General features: G+C 43.0%; 2 protein-coding genes across 3 annotated transcripts in view; one reads left to right on the forward strand and one right to left on the reverse strand.

Annotated features, from left to right (window-relative positions):
• The window catches only part of MRC2 (mannose receptor C-type 2), a 60,753-nt gene extending 56,909 nt beyond the window's left edge, over window positions 1-3,844 (forward strand). For both annotated transcript variants that reach the window (XM_075277119.1, XM_075277120.1), the window contains exons 29-30: window positions 1,892-1,918; window positions 2,524-3,844. In XM_075277119.1, the coding sequence (XP_075133220.1) occupies window positions 1,892-1,918; window positions 2,524-2,747 (251 nt within the window). In that variant the 3' untranslated portion in view covers window positions 2,748-3,844. The remainder of the gene's footprint in view (window positions 1-1,891; window positions 1,919-2,523) is intronic.
• Window positions 3,845-9,917: 6,073 nt separating this feature from the next.
• LOC142209137 (uncharacterized) overlaps window positions 9,918-20,748 on the reverse strand; it is a 55,858-nt gene continuing 45,027 nt past the window's right edge. Inside the window, exons 11-14 of the mRNA XM_075278072.1 lie at window positions 16,880-16,978; window positions 14,935-15,075; window positions 13,167-13,317; window positions 9,918-10,032 (exon numbers count right to left, since the gene is read on the reverse strand). Coding sequence (XP_075134173.1) covers window positions 9,918-10,032; window positions 13,167-13,317; window positions 14,935-15,075; window positions 16,880-16,978 — 506 coding nt within the window. The remainder of the gene's footprint in view (window positions 10,033-13,166; window positions 13,318-14,934; window positions 15,076-16,879; window positions 16,979-20,748) is intronic.

Raw genomic sequence — 20,748 nt, forward strand, 5'->3', positions numbered from 1 at the left:
CTTTTCTTCACAGACAAACATCCTCCACACTATCAGGTGTTGGTCGAATTCTAACAAACTCCGTACGAATCTTACAGCCTTTGAGCGTGCCACTCTAGCCCATAACAAACTACTAAGAAGAACTTCTTATGTTCTAACTAAATTCATAAGTCCTCCAAAAACCTACAAACCTGCTTATCTCGCATCTTGGGAAATTGACCTCAAACTTTCTCTTACCGAAGAACAAACTAAACAAATTCTTTCACATTCACATGGATTCTCACCTTGTGTGAGATTGCAGGAGGCGCATTACAAGCTTATTACTAGGTGGTACCGTACAACTCAATGGCTCCATGACAAGGGACTGTCGGGATCCGACCAATGCTGGAGATGTAAACAGCATACAGGATCACTATTACACATTTGGTGGTCATGCCCCGAAATACAAACTTACTGGACAGACATCCAAAATACTATCAGGGGACTCACTTCACCATCCTTTTCACTCACTCCAGATATGGTTCTTTTATCTCTCGCTTCTGCCGAATATAAACCTTCTAAAAAGAATTTAGTCTCCTACCTCATCCTGGCAGCCAACTCCATTATCCCTCAGAAATGGTTGAGCCCAGACCCTCCTACTAGAGCTGAATGGATCAGCAAGGTCCACCAGATTGCTCGCTTTGAGGAGCTCTCGAGCTGGCAGTCTAGAAAACATGATAGGTTTTTAAAAACCTGGTTACCTTGGAGAGCCCTTAAACTTAATTAGTATTAATTATTCCTCTTCCACGTGGTTCCCCTATAGTGCTGGCCCGCGCTTTAGACATCCCTCCTAAAGTCTCCCCATAATTTATCTTCCTACTTAGGACATGCCATGTATCCTATTTCCATGTGTATAAGTGTACTGCTGCATCTGAGACTAAGACTGAACTTGTTTCCTATTTTTCCCCTCTTTATCTCACCCCATGAACACATTACTATCCCCCCAACATTTCTGCCTCTTCCTTACTTACTTACTCCTCCCCTTCCCTCCCCCTCCCTTCCCTTATCCTATCTCCCCCTCCCCCCCCCCTCCCCTTATCCTATCTCCCCCTCCCAATACCCACTTCTCCTCCCCCTGGAACATCTGTTTGTCACGATGTACCCTTCCCTTGCTCGATAATTACTATAGGCTGTACTTGAACCTTTGACTTTATGGATATTAAGACTGACACTCGTTATTATATGTGATACTCACCTATTTAGATTTTATTATTTAGCTTCTCTTGTGCTGTTTTCAGAAGTTTACACCCTATGCAATCATTATCTTGATGTAACCGTTTGTATTAATGAAAAATTTTCAATAAAAATATTATAAAAAAAAAAAAAAGAAAAAAGAAAAGTTAAAAATAAATAAATATGCCCTTATTACAGGTTCTAGCCCCACCCCTGATGACAACATACAAAGTGAAAATTACCGTAACAGAGAGGAAAAACTATTTTACAAAGTTTTTTTTAGTAGCACTTTGTGCTATTGAATAAAAAAGAAAATGAAAATTGAAAAACAGACACATTTTCCCTCCTCTTTTGTTTATATATTTTCCCGAATATAAAAAAAGTTAAAACACATGCAAAAATAAAAACAATATAAAAATAAAGTCCTATATGTCACCAAAAAAACACGCAGAAATTAGTTGAATAATGCATATGATAAAAATGTTCTAGCTCTCAAAACCGTACATACAAAAAAACAAAAATGTGTCTGGTCCTGCTCCACAAATTGGCCCGGTGCTGAGGTGGTTAATGAGATATATTACAAAGTTTCTTATTTACACCTGTTCTATTCATTTCTGAAAAGTTCTCTATAACTGGAGGAATGCTTTACGCCATGAATTTGGCAGCAAATAATGTTTTTTTTTTTGTATCACTTTTGTAGTGGCAGAAACCAAACTGGACACGTCTGGTAAGTAACATGGGATGAATCACAATACATAAACACAATAGAGTATAAGTACAAATGTTGTAGCTATTTGCCAAAGTAGGTTGCCCAAAGTACGCTTTACATAAAATCTATTTTATTCAGTGCTATTGAAATCTCATACTTATTTAACTGCACATCAGTGATCGATGTAATTCTGGGGGGAAACACAGGGTGTCTGCGGTATCAAGAAATGTTTATAGATAACCACAGAGCTTCTATTTGGTGAATGAGTGATGGATTTGACACCATAATTGAGGATAATCTCCATATCAGGGGATCTCCATCAAATATAAGGTTTTAGTGTTTAGCTACTATTGCCAAAGATTCCCTATCTCTAGTATAGCAACTTAGCTCCAGTCACTTTGGTTTCCCCATGCGGATTCTCCCGAACGGATTACTGACGCAGATATGAACGAGGCCTTAGAAAGAGTCGGCCTATATTATTAGCACTGTTAGCAGAACTATTTTAGGAAGAAGACAGCCATGCTTTAAACAATACTCCTTACTTTATTTACTATTAGAAAGATTCAGCTTTTATTCAGTATTGCAGCAAATCCAAATGTCTAACTAGTTTTATATCATTGCAGTTCTCCCGCAGCACAGCACAGCAGTGGCGGTTGTGGTACTATCAACCTTCGCACTGTGCATCTTAATCGTTGTCATCATCTATCTATACCGCCGCAGGAAACTAGCAGCTCAACAAGGAGCTTTTGAGAGTGCCAGATACAGTCGCACCAGTACCGGCCCAGATGGATCAATTGAAAAGAACATTCTGGTGTCAGATATGGAAATGAATGAACAACAAGACTAGTAAAGTGAAAATCCAATCATCAGGAAGAAAAAAAAAACACAATGGGGGTTGGGTTTGTCAAGACTTTCAATTTTTAACCACCTTTGATGGAGGTGTCGTTTGATAACACAGAGGGTGCAGGATGCCCCTTTTCCGAAAGTGAATGTGTACACTGTCAGTGTTATTTGGGGGCCGTCGAACATTGTTGAGCAATGTATGGCAAGGTACTCCAACATCGAGAAGCCATAATTATGGACCCCGTACCCTCAAAATAGCCCTCCTGTGCCATCCTATACCACCCCACATGAAAGAAATTTAACTCAAGATGCGTTCACTCCTAGAAGCGAGAGACAATATAGGGTATGGGGAGTGGGGTCTCATTGGCAGTGTATATCTATACTGTTGGCTTTTTCAAATAGATTAATTCTTCTCTGTAGCATTTACTTTGTAAACTCTGTACATTTCTTCTTACGTTTTCTCCTCCTGACCTTTCATTACCAGTAGCTTATGCTCTCTAATATCTTAGCTTTTTGTAAAATATGGACCAAAACTGTGCCTTGTGCCTCTGCTGGATGGAAACGATTGTACTGCACTTTGTCGGCAATTGCATTAAATTGCACATATAAGCTAAGAGTGAACGCAACTTGATAAAACCTAATTTCACAGACCACCATAAGAAGTGTTTGAGGAGGGGTTCGGAATATGTAGGATATGTCCTCTCTGCTGTGGTGCCGTGGCAGAAGAGAGGATTTTTTGCCCAGTAACTCCATCTCCCATTAATGTGCAAATATTTGGGCATCTTCTGGAATAAAGGAACAACATAGTCCAGGAATCCCATATGCAAGAGCACTGTGTGCTAAACTCTGGGGGCTTTAGACATAAGAGGACTATATATATGTATGCCCATATGTCTGGGCTGGCATATAGGTATGTGGCCAATGACAATAAACGTGAACGCAATTACTTGTCATATTATCTCTTATTTGTGTGCGGTGTGGGTGGAATGATATCCTTTTGTTTGTTTTTGGTATGGTGTCAGCAAAGTTACTGCCTTACAATATTTTTGTCTCTTCTTGCCAGACAGTGTGTCATTTCAGCTTAGTATAAATTACCATATAAACATGTACAAAGCTGAATTTACAGTTTTCGCAACTTTCTATTTTTTAACTTCACATAGGCATAAGTGAACGACTTGTCAGCTGAGATGGTAATACTTGGCCATAATTTAGTACATTTTTATTTATTACACATTAACAAGTAAAGAAACTCTACATTGGCTACTTTACCACAAATCAGGATATAATTACATTTTCACTTATTTAATTTATTCAGTATAATGTACAAATTAAAACTGATCTTGTCTGGAAACTGTCAACAAGCTGCTAATGATGGATTTTGATTCAACTTGGATGAATATCAGCTTGGCTCATTAAAGGTATATTCACACACAGCAGATTTGTTGACTGTCCTATTCATGCAAATAAGTTTTATAGAAATACATACACATGTTGCATAGTATCTGACAACAGGAGCTTGTGATGGTTTCTGGGGAGAAACATGTGCTGTCACCTCCAATGTATATAAATTATTAATATACATACATAATATCACCACAATACAGTATGTAAACTTAGTCTATAAGTGAATATCCACCATTTTCACCCTTAAATAGGTCCACATTTCTATGCTGATTAAATCTGTAATATGTCTTTACTGTGGTTGGAAATCTGCGTAGCGATCATAGATGAATTTGGCTGCATGCAGCGACCAATGAGGGAACTTTCAGCCATAGACTTTTCTCTTTTGTAGTGCTAGAAATACTACCTTTGTCACTTCTGTGCAGCTCTAGATGAGAATAGTCCAAGTCCAAGACTGAAGGAGACCTTTCTAATGGATGGTAGAAGTTCCTTGACGTTGATAAGAGGTTTTGTAACATCAAATTTCTAACAAGCCACTTGTCACAAGAGGCCATTGATTCTAAATCTTTAGATATCCTACTGCATTGTTCATGAATCACTGAGCTCTCATACCAACAGAGGTGTAGGTAGGGGTTCAGCACAGACATGGCAAACACATCCAAATGGGCCCACAACTCAGGTGTAATGATATTATTAGAGATGAGCGAACACTAAAATGTCCAAGGTTCGAAATCCGATTCGAACAGCCGCACACTGTTCGACTGTTTGAACGGATTTCGAACCCCATTATAGTCTATGGGGGGAAATGCTTGTTTCAGGGGTACGCAAAATTTGATAAAATTATACTTACCAAGTCCACGAGTGATGGTCGGGCTGGATTCTCCTTGAAGTCTTCTCCCAGTGCAGCGTCCCCGCGGCGTCTTCCGGCTGGAATTCACTCTGCCTAGGCATCGGGGCCTAGGTAGAGCTGACTGCGCATGTGCGGTCGGCTCTGCCCGGCCCGACGCCTGAGCAGAGCTGACTGCGCATGCGAGGGTATGCCCACGCATGCGCGGTCGGCTCTGCCTAGGCCGGATGCCTAGGCAGAGTGAATTCCAGCCGGAAGACGCCGCGGGGACACTGCACGGAAAAGACTTCTAAAGGTAAGAGAAGAACCAGCGTTGATTGGCAGAATGTATAGCATTCTGCCAATCAATGCTGGTTCTGCATCGAACCGTAAACTTCAAACAGCTAGTAGTGTTCAATCGAGTACGAGTATTTCGAATACCCTAGTATTCGATCGAACACCTACTCGATCGAACACTACTCGCTCATCTCTAGATATTATCACTATAAAGTGACCATATAGTGGTAAATACAGGCCCAACACAGGGCTCTACAGACAATTTAGGTGAATAACTAACAACGAATGTCTCTTACTGTAATCGTTCATATTTTATGTATCTTCCATTTGGACTGGTCTGCCATAACCACTTCTTCCAGCTGTGACTTGTCTGTGTAAAGTTTTCAGTGCAGATATTTTTGTCTCCTCACATTTCCAGGCATCCAATTCACATTGTCCTCACCTTCACAGTCCTCATCAGCTGCTCCCCCCAGTTATAAAATATACCATATAACCCCAGAGGAATTAATAATACCTCCAAGTGGCCTTTTTAATAATGACTCTTGGGAGCCTACTAATAAAGGATGAGGTCCCACTTGGTGTAAACGGTGTGGTTTTCCCATGGCACAAATGCCACTTGAAAAGTCATTGTTGTGGATGGGTTTCTAACCATTATGTGCAGCTTCTACGCAGCATGTCAGTGCTGCATCATATCAAGTATATCTATGGAAACACAAGGCCATACTTAAATATTAGAGGAGCTCAGATTGGAGTAATGCGCTGCTCATTTAGACACATAAACATGTCAAAGCGAGGGGCCACACGGTGGCTCAGTGGTTAGCACTGCAGCCTTGCAGCGCTGGAGTCCTGGTGTTCAAATCCCACCAAGGGCAAAAAAACATCTGCAAGGAGTTTGTATGTTCTCCCTGTGTTTGCATGGATTTCCATCCCATGTTCCAAAAAAAGACATACTGATAGGGAAAAATGTACATTGTGAGCTCTATGTGGGGCTCACAATCTACATTTAAAAAAAAAAAAAAAACACGTCAAAGCGAGGCACTTCAAAACAGATCCCATTGACTTCAATGGGTGCCAGCTTACGCGCGCTACCCATTGAAATCATTGGGTTATAAAGCCTCCTATTGATTTCAATGTGTAGCGTGTGTAAGCTGGCACCCATTGAAATCAATGGGATCTGTTTTGAAGTGCCTCGCTCTGACACGTGTTTACGTCTCTAAATGAGCAGCGCGTTACTCCGTGGGAACGGAGCCTAAGACAGGTTTCCCTGTCGTCCCTACCAGCGGCACAACTGGGGGTATTTTCTGCCCCTGTGTGCTGGTAGGACAGGCAGATTTTTAATTAGCCAGTATTAATTTCACATGGCTAGGATCCCTTAAAAGGACACAGCTTCCTCCCGCAAAACGTGTTTTTTCTTTGTTCTGTGTGGACCAGGACAGGTGGGGAGGACGTTCTGTCCTCCTAAGGATCAGGACCACATACCTGATTCAGGTGATCTTCCTTTAAAGAAGATCTGTCCCTTCAGCTTCCTCCAATCTGTCTGGTGCCTGTAATAAGGAAAAATTTCTCTACTTCAAGGGCACAACTCGGTCCTGGGACCTGGGGCGAATTGGTAGAGACTCACTACACTCCAGTTTGGAGGCAGGGAAGAGCAGCACTGCTGCCATGCCTCCATTCACTGGGATCACTTAGGGCCGGCTGAGCAAACGCTGGCAGAGGGAACCTTGGTGCCGCGGCTGTTTCCCGGCCGGTTCCTGTTCACGGGCGCGCACTTCCGGTGCGGCGGCTGCCACTGCAGAGGATAATACGGCCTGCCTTTAATGTTCTAGGGGGCTAATTCCCCCGACGAGAATGGTGAGTACTCTAAAATGGTTAGGGTACCTTAAATCCAGATTTGGAAGAGCGTTAAAGGGCCGTCAGGTTAGCCCCGCCCCTTCCTCTCGGCGGCTTAAAAAGCTGGCTGCCCAGGCTCTCTTTTCCTTCCAGTATTTCTTCTGGCAGGTCACCTAGACTCCTAGGTTCTTCTGTGCCATTGGCCTTACTCTCATGTGCATTGGGAAAAGCATCTCAAAAGTGTGCATTCTCTCTACAGTCTAAAGGTAAGACTTGCTAGCCTTCCAGCCTTTAAAAGTTATGTCTTCTTCACCCATATTTTATTGCATAGACGCCTTGCATCAGATTGTAAAATGTCTTCCTCTACTATGCCACCTTGTGATCGTGGCAGAAGGAAGAGACACACCAAAAGAAGGCACTTCTTGTGTGAACTGTGATATCCCGCTCTCTGACGGTAGGTGGCGGTCTCTGTCTCTATTTCCTTCTCAGGGGAAAAAAAAAACTAAACAAAACCCCCTAACTCCGGTTTTTTAGGCTACGACTATTCTTGTTGCCGCCAGTGTAGAGGCCCCCTTCGGGATGAAGCCTCCACCTCTGAGGTTGTGACTTGGGTCAAGGAGTACATGGTGGGTAATCACACCAATGACGTGGAACCCTGGAATTCCACTGAAATCATTACTGCTTTCCTTTGTTTTAGGATGATTCCCTTAAGGATATCAGGGAATCCTTATCTCAGCTGACTAAAAAACAAAGACTGGATAGGCCCTCTGAGCCGTTACCGTCTCTGGAAAGACTCCATGTTGATGACGAAGCGGTCTCCTCGGACGACCAGTCCTCTGATTCCAGCAGACCCATATTCCATCGGGATAAAAGCCATAAACTGCTGAAGTCCATTCGGTAGTGGGACCAGGATGCAGATGGGGAGTCCTCCGCGTCCACCTCTGATAGGCGGAGAGCTTTTCAAGTTGACGCCTCCATGATCGGCCTCATAGAACGGGAATGGAAACAGCCAGGGAAAGCCTATGTTACATCTAGGGCTTTCAAATCCGTTTATTCCATCAACCCATTGCAGCTGGATCGGTGGGGCCCCCCACCGAAAGTGGACCTGGCTGTCTCCAAGCTCTCCCGTAGAACCGTCGTTCCCCTGGAGGATGGTTCGACTCTCCAAGATCTCCTGGACAGAAGAGTCGAGTCTACACTCAAAAAGGCTTAATTCTTCTGCGTCCGCCCAAGTGTCAGTGGCTATGGCCTCTACCAAAGCACCAGACAATCTGAAGGCATGCCTGGATCGCCTCGAACGCGAAATCGATTCCGAGGTGAACAGGAATGATATCCTGGCCTCTATGAGTGACCTTCACCTAGCTTTGGATTTTCTCCGTGAATCGTTGCGACAGCAGCTCAAACTGGCTTCAAAGTCCATGGCCCTGACCACTGCTGCGAGGAGGCCTCTCTGGCTCAAACCCTGGTAGGCGGATGCCACCTCTAAGTTCGCCCTATGCTCCCTCCCCTTCCAACCAGGGAAGGTTTTTTCCCGAGGGATGGATGATCTTATGGAGGGGCTAGCCAAAGGGAGAGGTAGGTCACTTCCTCAAGCTGCAAGGGGCAAGAGGCCCCCCTCCTCTAGAGGGCGGGGCTATCACCCCCAACAGTCCCAGAGATGCCCTGTTTATCGTTCGAGAAGTGCAGGACATGGGGGTTCCAGAGATGAACCCAAAAAGAAGCCTTTTGACTGGATACAGCTCCCTGTGACCATTCCTCCCTTAGGAGGTCGACTTTCTGTATTTCTTGCAGACTGGCGTCTATCTGGGACCCATGAGTCCTTCAAATCATCCATCAGGGCTACACTATAGAGTTCTCCACGCTTCCTTGTGACCAGTTCACCATCACTCAGTTCCTCCCAGCTCTTCAACAAGCCTGCCTAGAAAAATCAGTGGCAGAGTACATCACAAAGGGGGCCTTGGAAAAGGTCCCTCCTTCAGAAGTAGGCCGGGGGTCTATTCTCCAGTTTTTCTTGTCCCAAAATCCACAGGAGGCTGGCGCATGATAATAGATCTGAGGTACCTCAATCTCCACATCAAACAGAAGCCCTTCAGGATGGAGTCCATAGATTCAGTCACAACATTTCTTCAGCAGGAAGAATCTATGGCTACTTTGGACCTAAAAGACGCCTATCTTCATATTCCCATCTACCAGCTGCACAGAAAGTATCTTCGGATCTCCGTACTCATATCCAGTCACAGGGAGCATCTACAATTCACTTCTCCCCCCTTCGGCTTATCATCAGCCCTCTTTGTCTTCACCAAGGTCATCACTCCAGTCGCTGCTGCCCTCAGACTGCAAGGCCTTTTTGTTGTTCCTTACCTCGACGACTGGCTTATAAAAGCTCAGTCTACTTCAATTCTCCATCACCACCTCCAGATAGCAATCTCCTTCCTACAGAAGTTGGGTTGGCTCATCATTTGGGAGAAGTCAGAAATTGTGCCATCTACCCGGAAGAAATTCCTGGGATTCATCATAGATTCGCAAAAGATGCAGATCTTCCTAACCAGCCTGAGGAGAGTGAGGATAGAGGCCGCCCCACAATTTCTTCTGCGGACCCACAGCATTACAATACGCACCGCTATGCGAGTCTTAGGCCTGATGTCATCCTTGGCCAAGGAAGTCCCTTGGGCTTTATGGCATTTGCGTCCCCTTCAGATGAACGGTGTTGAGCACCTGGAACAAGTCTCCATGGGGATTGCACAAGAAGATCTGCCTTTCTCCCAGTACCCATCTCTCCCTCAGATGGTGGAGACACCTGAAAGACGGAGGGTCCTCGGATCAACCTCGATGGACCCTGTTGACAACAGATGCATCCCATACGGGGTGGGGAGCCCATCTAGATGACAGGACTATCCAAGGTCGTTGGAGGAATTCAGAAGAAGGAACATCCAATCTGAAAGAGCAAAGAGCGGTTTACCTTGCGCTATGTCACTTTGCCCCCTTTCTCAAAGGGAAGGCAGTGAAGGTGCAGTCAGACAATATGACCACCGTGATATACCTCAACAAACAAGGCGGCACCAGATCTCCAGCCCTACTGAAAGAGGCGAACCTTATCTTTGCATGGGCAGAAAAGAACCTGTCCCACTTATCCGCTTTTCACATCAAGGGCTCCCTGAACATAGTACGCGCATATGACATTGAAAGCAATAGATAAAAAAGCCTCCCATTGATTTCAAAGGGGAGGGCGCGTATGCCTGCACCCATTCAAGTCAATGGGAAAAAGAGGCCTTCAAAGAAAAGAACACGGTCCCTACAGTCAAACATGGCAGAGGTTCCTTGATGTTTTGGGGTTGCTTTGCCGCCTCTGGCACTGGACTGCTTGACCGTGTGCATGACATTATGAAGTCTGAAGACTACCAACAAATTTTGCAGCATAATGTAGGGCCCAGTGTGAGAAAGCTGGGTCTCCCTCAGAGGTCATGGGTCTTCCAGCAGGACAATGACCCAAAACACACTTCAAAAAGCACTAGAAAATGGTTTGAGAGAAAGCACTGGAGACTTCTAAAGTGGCCAGCAATGAGTCCAGACCTGAATCCCATAGAACACCTGTGGAGAGACCTCAAAATGGCAGTTTGGAGAAGGCACCCTTCACATCTCAGGGACCTGGAGCAGTTTGCCAAAGAAGAATGGTCTAAAATTCCAGCAGAGCATTGTAAGAAACTCATTGATGGTTACCGGAAGCGGTTGTTCGCAGTTATTTTGTCTAAAGGTTGTGCTACCAAGTATTAGGCTGAGGGTGCCAATACTTTTGTCCGGCCCATTTTTGGAGTTTTGTGTAAAATGATCAATGATGTGACTTTTTTTTCATTCTCTTTTGTGTGTTTTCATTGCAAGCAAAATAAATGAAGATATTAATACCAAAGAGTTTATGCTTGCAATCATTTTCTGGAAGAAAACGAGTATTATCTGACAGAATTGCAGGGGTGCCAATACTTTTGGCCAACACTGTATAGTTTTACAACAATCCTCAGTGTTACAGGATACACCAGGTTAAACAGAACTTGGCCAGTACCAGTAAAATATTGCCGGAAACCTCACACACTTTCCTGAGCTCAGAGAACTAGACCTGTTATTTACATATAGAATAACTGATGGTTATATCATCATCATCTAGTAATTTTCCAGGTTTTCAGGATGATGTGAAGTGATGAATCAGCCGAAGTACTAGATAGAACTGATCCTTAAAGGGGTTATCTGAGACTGTAAAATAACAGGCCTTTAAACATAACCGATCAGCGCGCGCAGTCCGACTCTCGCCCATCTAAAGCTGATACGTTATTCTAAGCTCTCAATTTTAATGCCTCAGATCACTATTTTTAATCCTGGAAATTCAGGTAACCCCTATTAACCCCTTCTCCATCATGATATATTTACCTGAAAGTAGAAAGATGAAATTTTGGGTTATTTGACAAGGTACTTACAATGGAGGGATAGCTAACAAATAGCCATTCTGCAGAGGCATAAAGTGGTAACAAATAACCACCTTTCAGCTGCACAGACAGGTAACCTGGAAGGAACTAATATGACTCACACACTTGAGTGTATTATACCTCAGCACATCCTGAGGAGAGCCAACCGACCGCAAGGGAATGCTTACGAAAACTTATCTTACAATGTGTCATACAATGGTCTTTAAAGGGTCTCTATCAGCAAAATTATGCTGATAGAGCCCCACATATGCATGAATAGCATTTAAAAAGGCTATTCAGGCACCGCTAAAGTTATATTAAACTACCCTTCCCCCCGTTTTAAAATAAAACCCTAAAAAAGAATATGTTAATCTTTTCTATCGTGCACGGTGGTCGGGCATTCAGGGTCCAATGTCATCTTCAGCCACGCCTCCTCTTCCAGCGATGTCCTCGGGCCCTGTCTTCCTCCGGTGCTCGCGAACTGCCATTGATAAAAAATGGTGCGGTTGCATGCGCAGTAGCATGCTGCTACTACTACTACTACTACTACTGCGCATGCACCTGCGCCATTTTTTATCAATGGCAATTCGCACCACCGTGCATGATAGAAAAGATTAACATATTCTTTTTTTAGGGTTTTATTTTAAAACTGGGGGGTAGTTTAATATAACTTTAGTGGTGCCTGAATAGCCTTTTTAAAGGCTATTCACACATATGTGGAGCTCTATCAGCATGATTTTGCTGATAGAGCCCCTTTAATACTCATTGTATCCAGCTTACACACAGAATTCTATGGGGAGGGAGAGGATGCTGTTCATTGGTTTATTGCTTCATTCTATGCACTGGTGACCTGTTATCTTGAAACATAGAAGCCTTCTCCTCCTCCCTCCATAGACTGTTATGTAGAGTTAAAGGGATCCTATCATTAAAACTCAATTTTTTGTCCCTAGGCTATTCTTCTTCTACCTTTAGATGTCTTCTCCGGGCCGCCGTTCAGTGTAAATCCAGGTTTTCGTCGGTATGCAAATGAGTTCTCTCGCAGCACTGAGGGTGGTCCCCAACGCTCAAACAGCACTGGGACAAAAAATTGAGTTTAAATGATAGGATCTCTTTAATTAACTCTACTTGAGAAATTGTTTAAGAAACATATTTCTTAAGTAAGAGCTATTCAAAAGTTTATTATATTAACCTGTACTATTCATTTATAAAAGGTTGTTTTATAATTGGGGTACACTTTAAGAACCTGAGGTATGACATGAATATTAGGTGAAAAGACCTTCAAAACGTCTGTGTATATTTCATTAATGTAACATACTACAATGAAGAAGTTCTGATTATCCAGAACTGGGACTGCATGATAAATATACTGTATATCTCCGCTTAAAGGGTTGTCCGGCATAAACTATGAATTAACCCCTAAACTAACACCCCCCCCCCCCCCTTACCCGTCTAGCTTCTAATTTACTACTATTAAAAAAATATGTATAATTACCCATATCCTTGGGATCATGTGACCGCCCGAGGGATACTTTCTGATAATTTGGTGACATTCCGCTTCACTGCTTCCGAAATGGAACGTCAACAGTTCTCTTTTGCCCCCAACCGAATGAATATTTACGTATCTTTCAGGAACGGCTCCTCCTCTCCTTGTGTCTTGAAGTGCTTGCGCAGTCTGGAGGTGACCGCAAGATATGCGAAGTAGAGATAGCACTCAATCTCTACTGCGCAGGTCTCACAAATACTTCCAGTCTGTGCGCAGCGTCTCCAGCCTGCAGACAGTGAAGAGGAAAGATGGTGCCCTCTTCCAGATCGGAAGCTAGGTAAGTATGAGGGGGGAAGCAGTGGCAGGAAGGAAGTGTGGAAGGTACACAGGAAATTATATAGCAGGAAGCTACCACCATGTAAGCAAATGTGGAAGATACCAGGAGCCCCCACGGACACCTAGAAAGCACTCCAAACACTGCTAAAATTGTATGGGTGTACTTGTAACTCATTAAAAGCACTAAAAGAAGTAATAGAACTAAAAAAAAAAAAACAGATTTTTTTTTTTTGCCTGGAAACCTCCTTTAAAGAGGACCTTTCACCACCTCTGCCATGTCCAGCTCTTTGCATCATTTATTAGGTACAGCTCCACTGATTCTGGCACAGTTCCTGAGCAATAATTGCTGTTAGCTTTGGTGCCAGATTCTGAGCTCTGACACTGTCCACCTGTGACTGGAACTCTTACCTGCTTTTCTGCTCCCGCCTGACACTGCTTACCTGAGACTCAATAGCACATCAGGCACCAAATCTAACAGCACTTACTGCTCAGGACGGTGGGTGCTAGAGAAATCATTTCAACTGTGCTGGAATCATTGGTTTCGCATCTATTAACAGATGCTAAGAGCTACAATTGGTGAAAGTGAAGGGTCCTCTTTAAGACTTGCTGGACAGTAATACTTGGATATTTTATGTTGATATGAGTTTATTCCTCTGTTCCTGTACAGTATAATTTACGGTACATCGCCCAGCATACTCTGCCAGATACTATTCAGCAACAGCTGGAGCGCTGCAGGTCGCCTCTCCTATCTGTAACTATGATTGATCTTGCCTAGTATTAATCTGCTGATGTTATCTGACAACATTTACAATAATAGCAAAAAGGGGTCTAATAAGTCATCAACGATCATACATCATGTACTAACAGGGGAGGGGGATGCAAGTGTATTCAGCGCAAAATCCAAACAATCTCTTGGACATGTCTTTATCCTGAATTGTATTAGTGGGGATTGTCTATACTATGTTACTGCAATACCATGCAAACTAAGCACTCTCATATCATCTAGGTAGGCTAAAAGGTATCCATTGGTATTTTTCTCTCCTCCCCCCTTTACTTTTCATGTGTTATAGATATAGCAGGTTATGCTCATGACCACAAAGCAACAATACAACCAATACTCCGTATTTTACTTAAATGTGCTTAAAAGCACATGAAAACCACATCAGGAAAAAACTTAATATAGTTTTTTACTTTATAATTGAAATATGTTAGTTAAGTATGTTTATGTAATTTTTTTTTTATTTATTTCATTTTCAGCAAAAAAATCTACAAACAGATGGGTACACAGACCCTTAACAGATAGTCATGAGGGTATCACACCGAGATAACACCCCCTACACGGATATCCATAGTCCACATCTCCCATTTACAATATCAAATACGAAGGGAACATATTTCCCCAATGTTCCACCCCCTAGGTCACCTTCAACCTGCTAAGTCTCCCCTTCAATGATTCTAGTAAATACCACTCGGAGAGTGATAGGTATAATTGATTTCTGATTCAGTTAATGAAAGCCATACACTTCTCCATAAACTTCTTTGTATTAGTGGTGTTTGTTTATTTTACTTCTAGACACTCCAAACAGAGGCATTTTTTCATCTGGGTAGCAATCATGTGAGCTATCAGGAGCATCGGCTGGGGCCAGAACCGATTTGCTACAAAGCATAGGGGAGCAAGAGTCGGGATAGTCATCAATTCTTTCCTTCCCTAACCAAAGTGGTAGAGAAAATCACCATAGCATTCAGATTATGTCCATAACCAGTCACCAAAAGTTCTGAGTTTGTGTTTAAGTTGGTTCCATCGGTAGCGCACTTGCAGAAGGACACAATCCATTGTGGCATCCCTAAAGTCCGATGGAGATTGAATGCATATACGGGTCTATACAAAAATTGTAGATGGGTATCTCACTAGTCTTCATCAAGGACATGTTTATATATTAGGACCCAGCCCGCAGGCCAACATCCATCCACCCTCTCTGCCCCCAGTTGTCTCTTAGAAAGATCTAAAGAATAAGTTGGAGGGATCCCTATTTTAAACGCTTCCTAAGGGCACCATAAAGTACCTGCAGGTACTGATCAAGCTGGAAAAGGGGTAAGTTGTAATACAACACCAATTCTGTCATTGGAAGCCACCTGGGTTCGGTAAAATGGAACAAATGCTGTATTGAATTTATGCCCGAGGCCCACCATTCTTTAAAAAGTCTATCCCCCTCCTTAAATTCCAGATGAAACAACAGAGCCAGATGTTGAGATACTCTGCAAGAGAGTTTGAGATGTTTTCTGACTGCCTTCCGCATTATTATGGTGTCTCTACAAAGAACAGAGGTCTTAATGCAAGCAGGAATGGAGGAGAGTGATGTACAGTATGTAGGAGGGCAAGGGTCCCATGGGGTACACAACTGTACCTACATTACATTGTCTGAATAAATTTCCCCTGATCCAAACAATGATATGTCTAGATAGACAAGCAAAGTTGTAGCCTCTTATGTTAGCAAAGACCTTGCTCAGGTTATCCATAGTTGCCATCAGTTTATGTGACTGGCTCCATGAGTGTCTATCCTATCGCAAAAAAAAAAGGAAAGCCCTCTGTAATTTTTTTTTTTTTTTTTTATGTAGATTGTGAGCCCCACATAGAGCTCACAATGTACATTTTTATCCCTATCTGTATGTCTTTTTTGGAATATGGGATGGAAATCCATGCAAACACGGGGAGAACATACAAACTCCTTGCAGATGTTTTTTTGCCCTTGGTGGGATTTGAACACCAGGACTCCAGCGCTGCAGGGCTGCAGTGCTAACCACTGAGCCACCGTGTGGCCCCAAGCCCTCTAATTTATTTACATCCATACGCTTTAGCAATTGTGGAATTTTCTGGATGGAATATAATAACCTTGAGACATATGTGATTTTTTTGCAGCTGATTTCTTCCCAGATCATGGAGATCTCAGATGAGTCTTAGTACTGTTCAGATTTGTCCTCTGTAGTTTCGAGTCAATAGTTGCCACACAGAGCTTTTAGTTGATGCCTCCTTCCATGGGGACTGATGCCCAGCTGGATGAGATGCATTATGTGTAGACCAGTGGTTCAAAGCAGAAAAAACATTATGTGGCCTCTGGGTCAACAAAACTCTTCAGTGAGTCATCTGTGCATCGGACTTCTTAAACCGCAGGATATATTAGTATGTAGTATAGACCTTGCTGAAAGCTCTGGGTTTCCTTGTTATCTCCACAGAATTGTTACTATATATCAATACTCTGGTAGGATCCCTTCTTTATTATTGTAATTTAGGTATTGCATGATCACTTGACGTGGTTTGTCAGTGGGGTCTCTATGAGGACCCACACGATGAGCTCGCTCCACCCATTTAATATCAGACAACCCTAATGCTCTTGGCAGATCCGACTTACAGATGTATTGTAATGTTTGGTGTGATACACTCTCTGACCACGTTTCAGTGTTATCAAGATTGGGATGGCCATGTTTGGGTGGGGAGCTGGAAACTCAGAAAACACCTCCCTGCTCCAGAACCATAAGTACTCTCTGATCTTCTGAACGCAACCTTAGTAAATCCAGTGAGTAATCCTTCTTCAGGAGTGCTTGCCTCATTCTTCCTGAAGAAGTTATAAGAAACATGCCTCAAGGTGCCACAACGCTGCACTGTATCACATTTTAATATAAGGTATAGTTAGCTGTTACTACCATCTCTATGTGCAACATATGTAACTTAGCCACTGTGAAAACCTTATTATAGTGATTTATGTTTAGAATGAATAGGAGACTAGTGATCCACTGACTGATATGCTGATATAGCGCCTCACATTGTGCACCTGGTCTATATTTGCTGTGGGGTTTATATATTGTATGGTTTTCTTTCTCATATTTGATCCACATTCACTAATTTTAGATTTGTGATTAAAATAAGATAATTTAATAAATTATAGATTACTAAAAAATGGAGTGTATTATGCAGTATTTGGAGGAAGTATGTATTCAAATACCTGTGGCTTCGCTGAGAGATAGCGTGGATTGTGACTTTTGTGGACTGATAGGATTAGATTAGATTTAGCACTTTTGCTCTGGAATGTATGACTGTATTTTGACAGCACACGGCACATATTCAACATGAATAAAAGCGGTTCATGGCTCAATACTGACACTTTTGTTCTAATAAGCAGGAGGGATATTGTTGCCCTGAGATTGAGCTTTCTTTAGAAATGAACAGAGAAACCAGCATGTCAAGTATTTATAGAAATAGCCAACATTCATGTAGAATACATTAAACTGTGCAGTAGCTTACTGTAGATCCACCACTAGATGGCGATGATTACAAGCATCTCTGCAGTTTGCCACTGACCAGTTCAGCAGTAGTGATGGGAAATGTAGTTGATTTTGGAGATTATTGGACTGTATCACAGTACTAGTGGTAGCAGGGACAAACACTGACAAAATCTTCTGCTGCTACTGTGAAACATCAGCGCAAAAGAGACAGGAATCGGGAGACCAGTCTATTTCCTGACCGTCATTATGAAGCAGTGTCTGCACAGCTGTCATCCCCCAGATGAGTAGCCATGCTATAGTCTACGCAGTGAGCAGCGTTTCTGAGTATTTTCAAGTGAAGTACCCCCTAGAGAAAAAAAGACTCCCAACTGAGTACCTCCAAAGTAGCAATGTCTTATAAATGGCTTATAACAGTTATGTAACGGTCCCCACATGTAAGATAATAGCCGCCGCAGTGCCCCCAAGTGTAACATAATGACCCCCACAATGCCCCCACATTCAGAGATGATATTACATTCTGCACTGCATGCAGTTCCCCCTGCCCAGTAAAGACGCCTGCACAAGACCACGGGCACCATCCTTATTTTAGAAGCACAATGAGCACTTCCATCAGTAAATGTTAAAAGCATTGTTCATTTTTGCCTGGACAACCCCTTTAAGGTTGCCATACTGTCATATGAAACTTTCTACAGCAATTAGATGAGACATTGAACCAATCGGCAGCATCGGAGAGATATTTGAAGTCTGTTCTGAGATCCCCATGTGCCTGCTATTAGTTAATTCTGACTAGTTAGGCTCTGTTCATACCTGTTTGTTTGCTGTACTACTTATCTTGCTTGCTAACCAGATATTTGCTTGTTTTCTGATTTTGGCTTTAGCTGTAAACTCTCTGATTGACATTGACTCTGATATGTTTATTCCTATGATTTCTGTTTAGATCTGCTTTGTGAGTTTTTCCTGTGGGTCCAGATTTGTTAAACTTGGTAGTGTATCTATTTCTCTCAATAAGTTTCTGGGGGTGATCACCTGGGTCCAAATTCAGCTCAAGTACAACCGACTTCACAATGGACTCTGGAGAAGATGTTTGGGGTGCCTTAGAGCTATCTCTCAGCACTGTATGAGTTGTAGATAGCTTGTTCTACCATTCTCTGTTATCTGCTAGTGCCTGAATCTTTTGGAACTTGCTCCAGTGGCAATTTCTTTACAAGTTACTGGTGTCCAGGGAGCGACGGGTGAGCTGCATTCATCAGTCACCACCTTTCTCCATGAAGAAAAGCTCTCATGAACTACAGAAAGTTAGAGGGAAGGAGACACTAAAGGTCGGTTCACACTAGCTTATATGTTCCGTCCAGAAGGAGTCCGCATGAGGATCCCCCCCCCCCCCCGGATGGAATACAAGCGCAACTGCAAGCGCTGTGCAGTTAAAGCGCACGGACCCCATAGACTATAATGGGGTCTGTGTGCTTGCCACGCACTGCCCGCATGAATCCACCATAGAAGGATCATCTTTGCATGAACAGGGACAAGGATCACAATGAAATACAAGTATAATGGACTAATTGATTGCAGCTATTGTTTGCATTATATGACTTTCATACAGGAGTTTGACATCTTTACAAGTATTTCATGGCACAATGAGTACTTCATTTTTTGTTTTAATCGAACATACAAAAATAGTTTCCCAACTTCTGTGCTAGGAGAACAAATTTTGACAGTCTAGTTCAATTAGATGCAAATGAGAGTTAATAGGATTGGGGTTTTAGCCCACAAACAGGTGAGTTGCATGAACACATACACTCACACACAGACTGTCTCACACATGGGCTGTGTTTGGCCAATTTCAGAGATTTTATAATATTAGATTTGTATTTGCTGAGCTCTGTTGTATTTCCTGCTTTCCTTTTTCAACACTAAAGGGATTTTGTAGGACAGGCCTCAACTATATGCCGCTGAGGCCTTGATAAGCTGCAGACATCCTGCCGACATCACGTCATTGCTGCCGCTCTCTTGTAAACAGGGAGTGGAGGTGACAAGAGCTGAGATGCAGGAATGGTAGGGAGAAGACAGGTGGGGTGTTTTTTCATTTTAAGGAAAACATATCCCAGATAGCCCCTTTAAAACCTAAAAACAATTGTTAGTGTGAGCATGAGTGAGCCTGCTGGAGCTGCTGTGTTGTATCACTCACTTTCTAACTTTGCACATTTGCTTAAGTTTCTGACTAACAAATACTTACCAGTTAAGTGAACTAAAATGGAGCAGAATTATAAATCTGTCTTAAAGAAAAACTGTCTTTGTTGCCCATAGCAACCAACACAGCACAGCTTTCATTGTTTATAGTGGTTTTAAAAAGGAAAGGATGAAATTGGTTGTTATTGGCAGCTAAGACAAATATCAAATGGCTTTATGTTCTCTACCTTCATGTCGTATAGGTTCTACGTTACTCCATTGCCCTTTGAATGTTGCACATACCTTGCCACTGTCCTGGACTCAGTGGAACAGTCTCAGATTCTGGGTCTTCTCGGCGGAAGGGATGTCACAGCTTCAACTCAGTTGAATACAGTGGTGAAGCAGGAGCCATCCTCTTCCTGCTTCACCACTGAGCCTCCTATGTGGTCAGGCCCCAGGAACTGTAGGCGATATGTGATGACGTCATGCAAATCGTGTCTGCAGCTCTCTGAAATCTCTGGCCGCAGAGATGGCTCACAAGCAGAAGGGGAGCGAGGAGAGTGTTTTTTTATGTTAAACTTTAGGGGCAGATGGAAGGGGGGTCAAATGGATGGGGCATTAAACTGGGTACAGATAGTGGGGGAACATTAAACTGTGAGTGTGGGCAAATGAAAGAGGACATTAAACTGGGGGAAGCAGATGGAGGGGGACATTCAACTTTGGGGCAGATGAAGGGGGAACATTAAACTGGGGGGTAGATAAAGAGGGGCATTACACTTGGGGCAGAGGAAGGGGGACATTAAACTAGGTGTTAGGAATTGCTAGGACAGCAGTTCCCCAGTGCTGTAGATGAACCCTGGAGGAAGGGGCACAAGAGACAGTGAGCCCTGGTCTGAAACCCCCCACTGTCCCTTCCTGCTTGCCTAGTCCTAGTCTA

This window comes from Leptodactylus fuscus, chromosome 6 (assembly GCF_031893055.1).
Source record: "Leptodactylus fuscus isolate aLepFus1 chromosome 6, aLepFus1.hap2, whole genome shotgun sequence".
NCBI lineage: Eukaryota > Metazoa > Chordata > Amphibia > Anura > Leptodactylidae > Leptodactylus > Leptodactylus fuscus.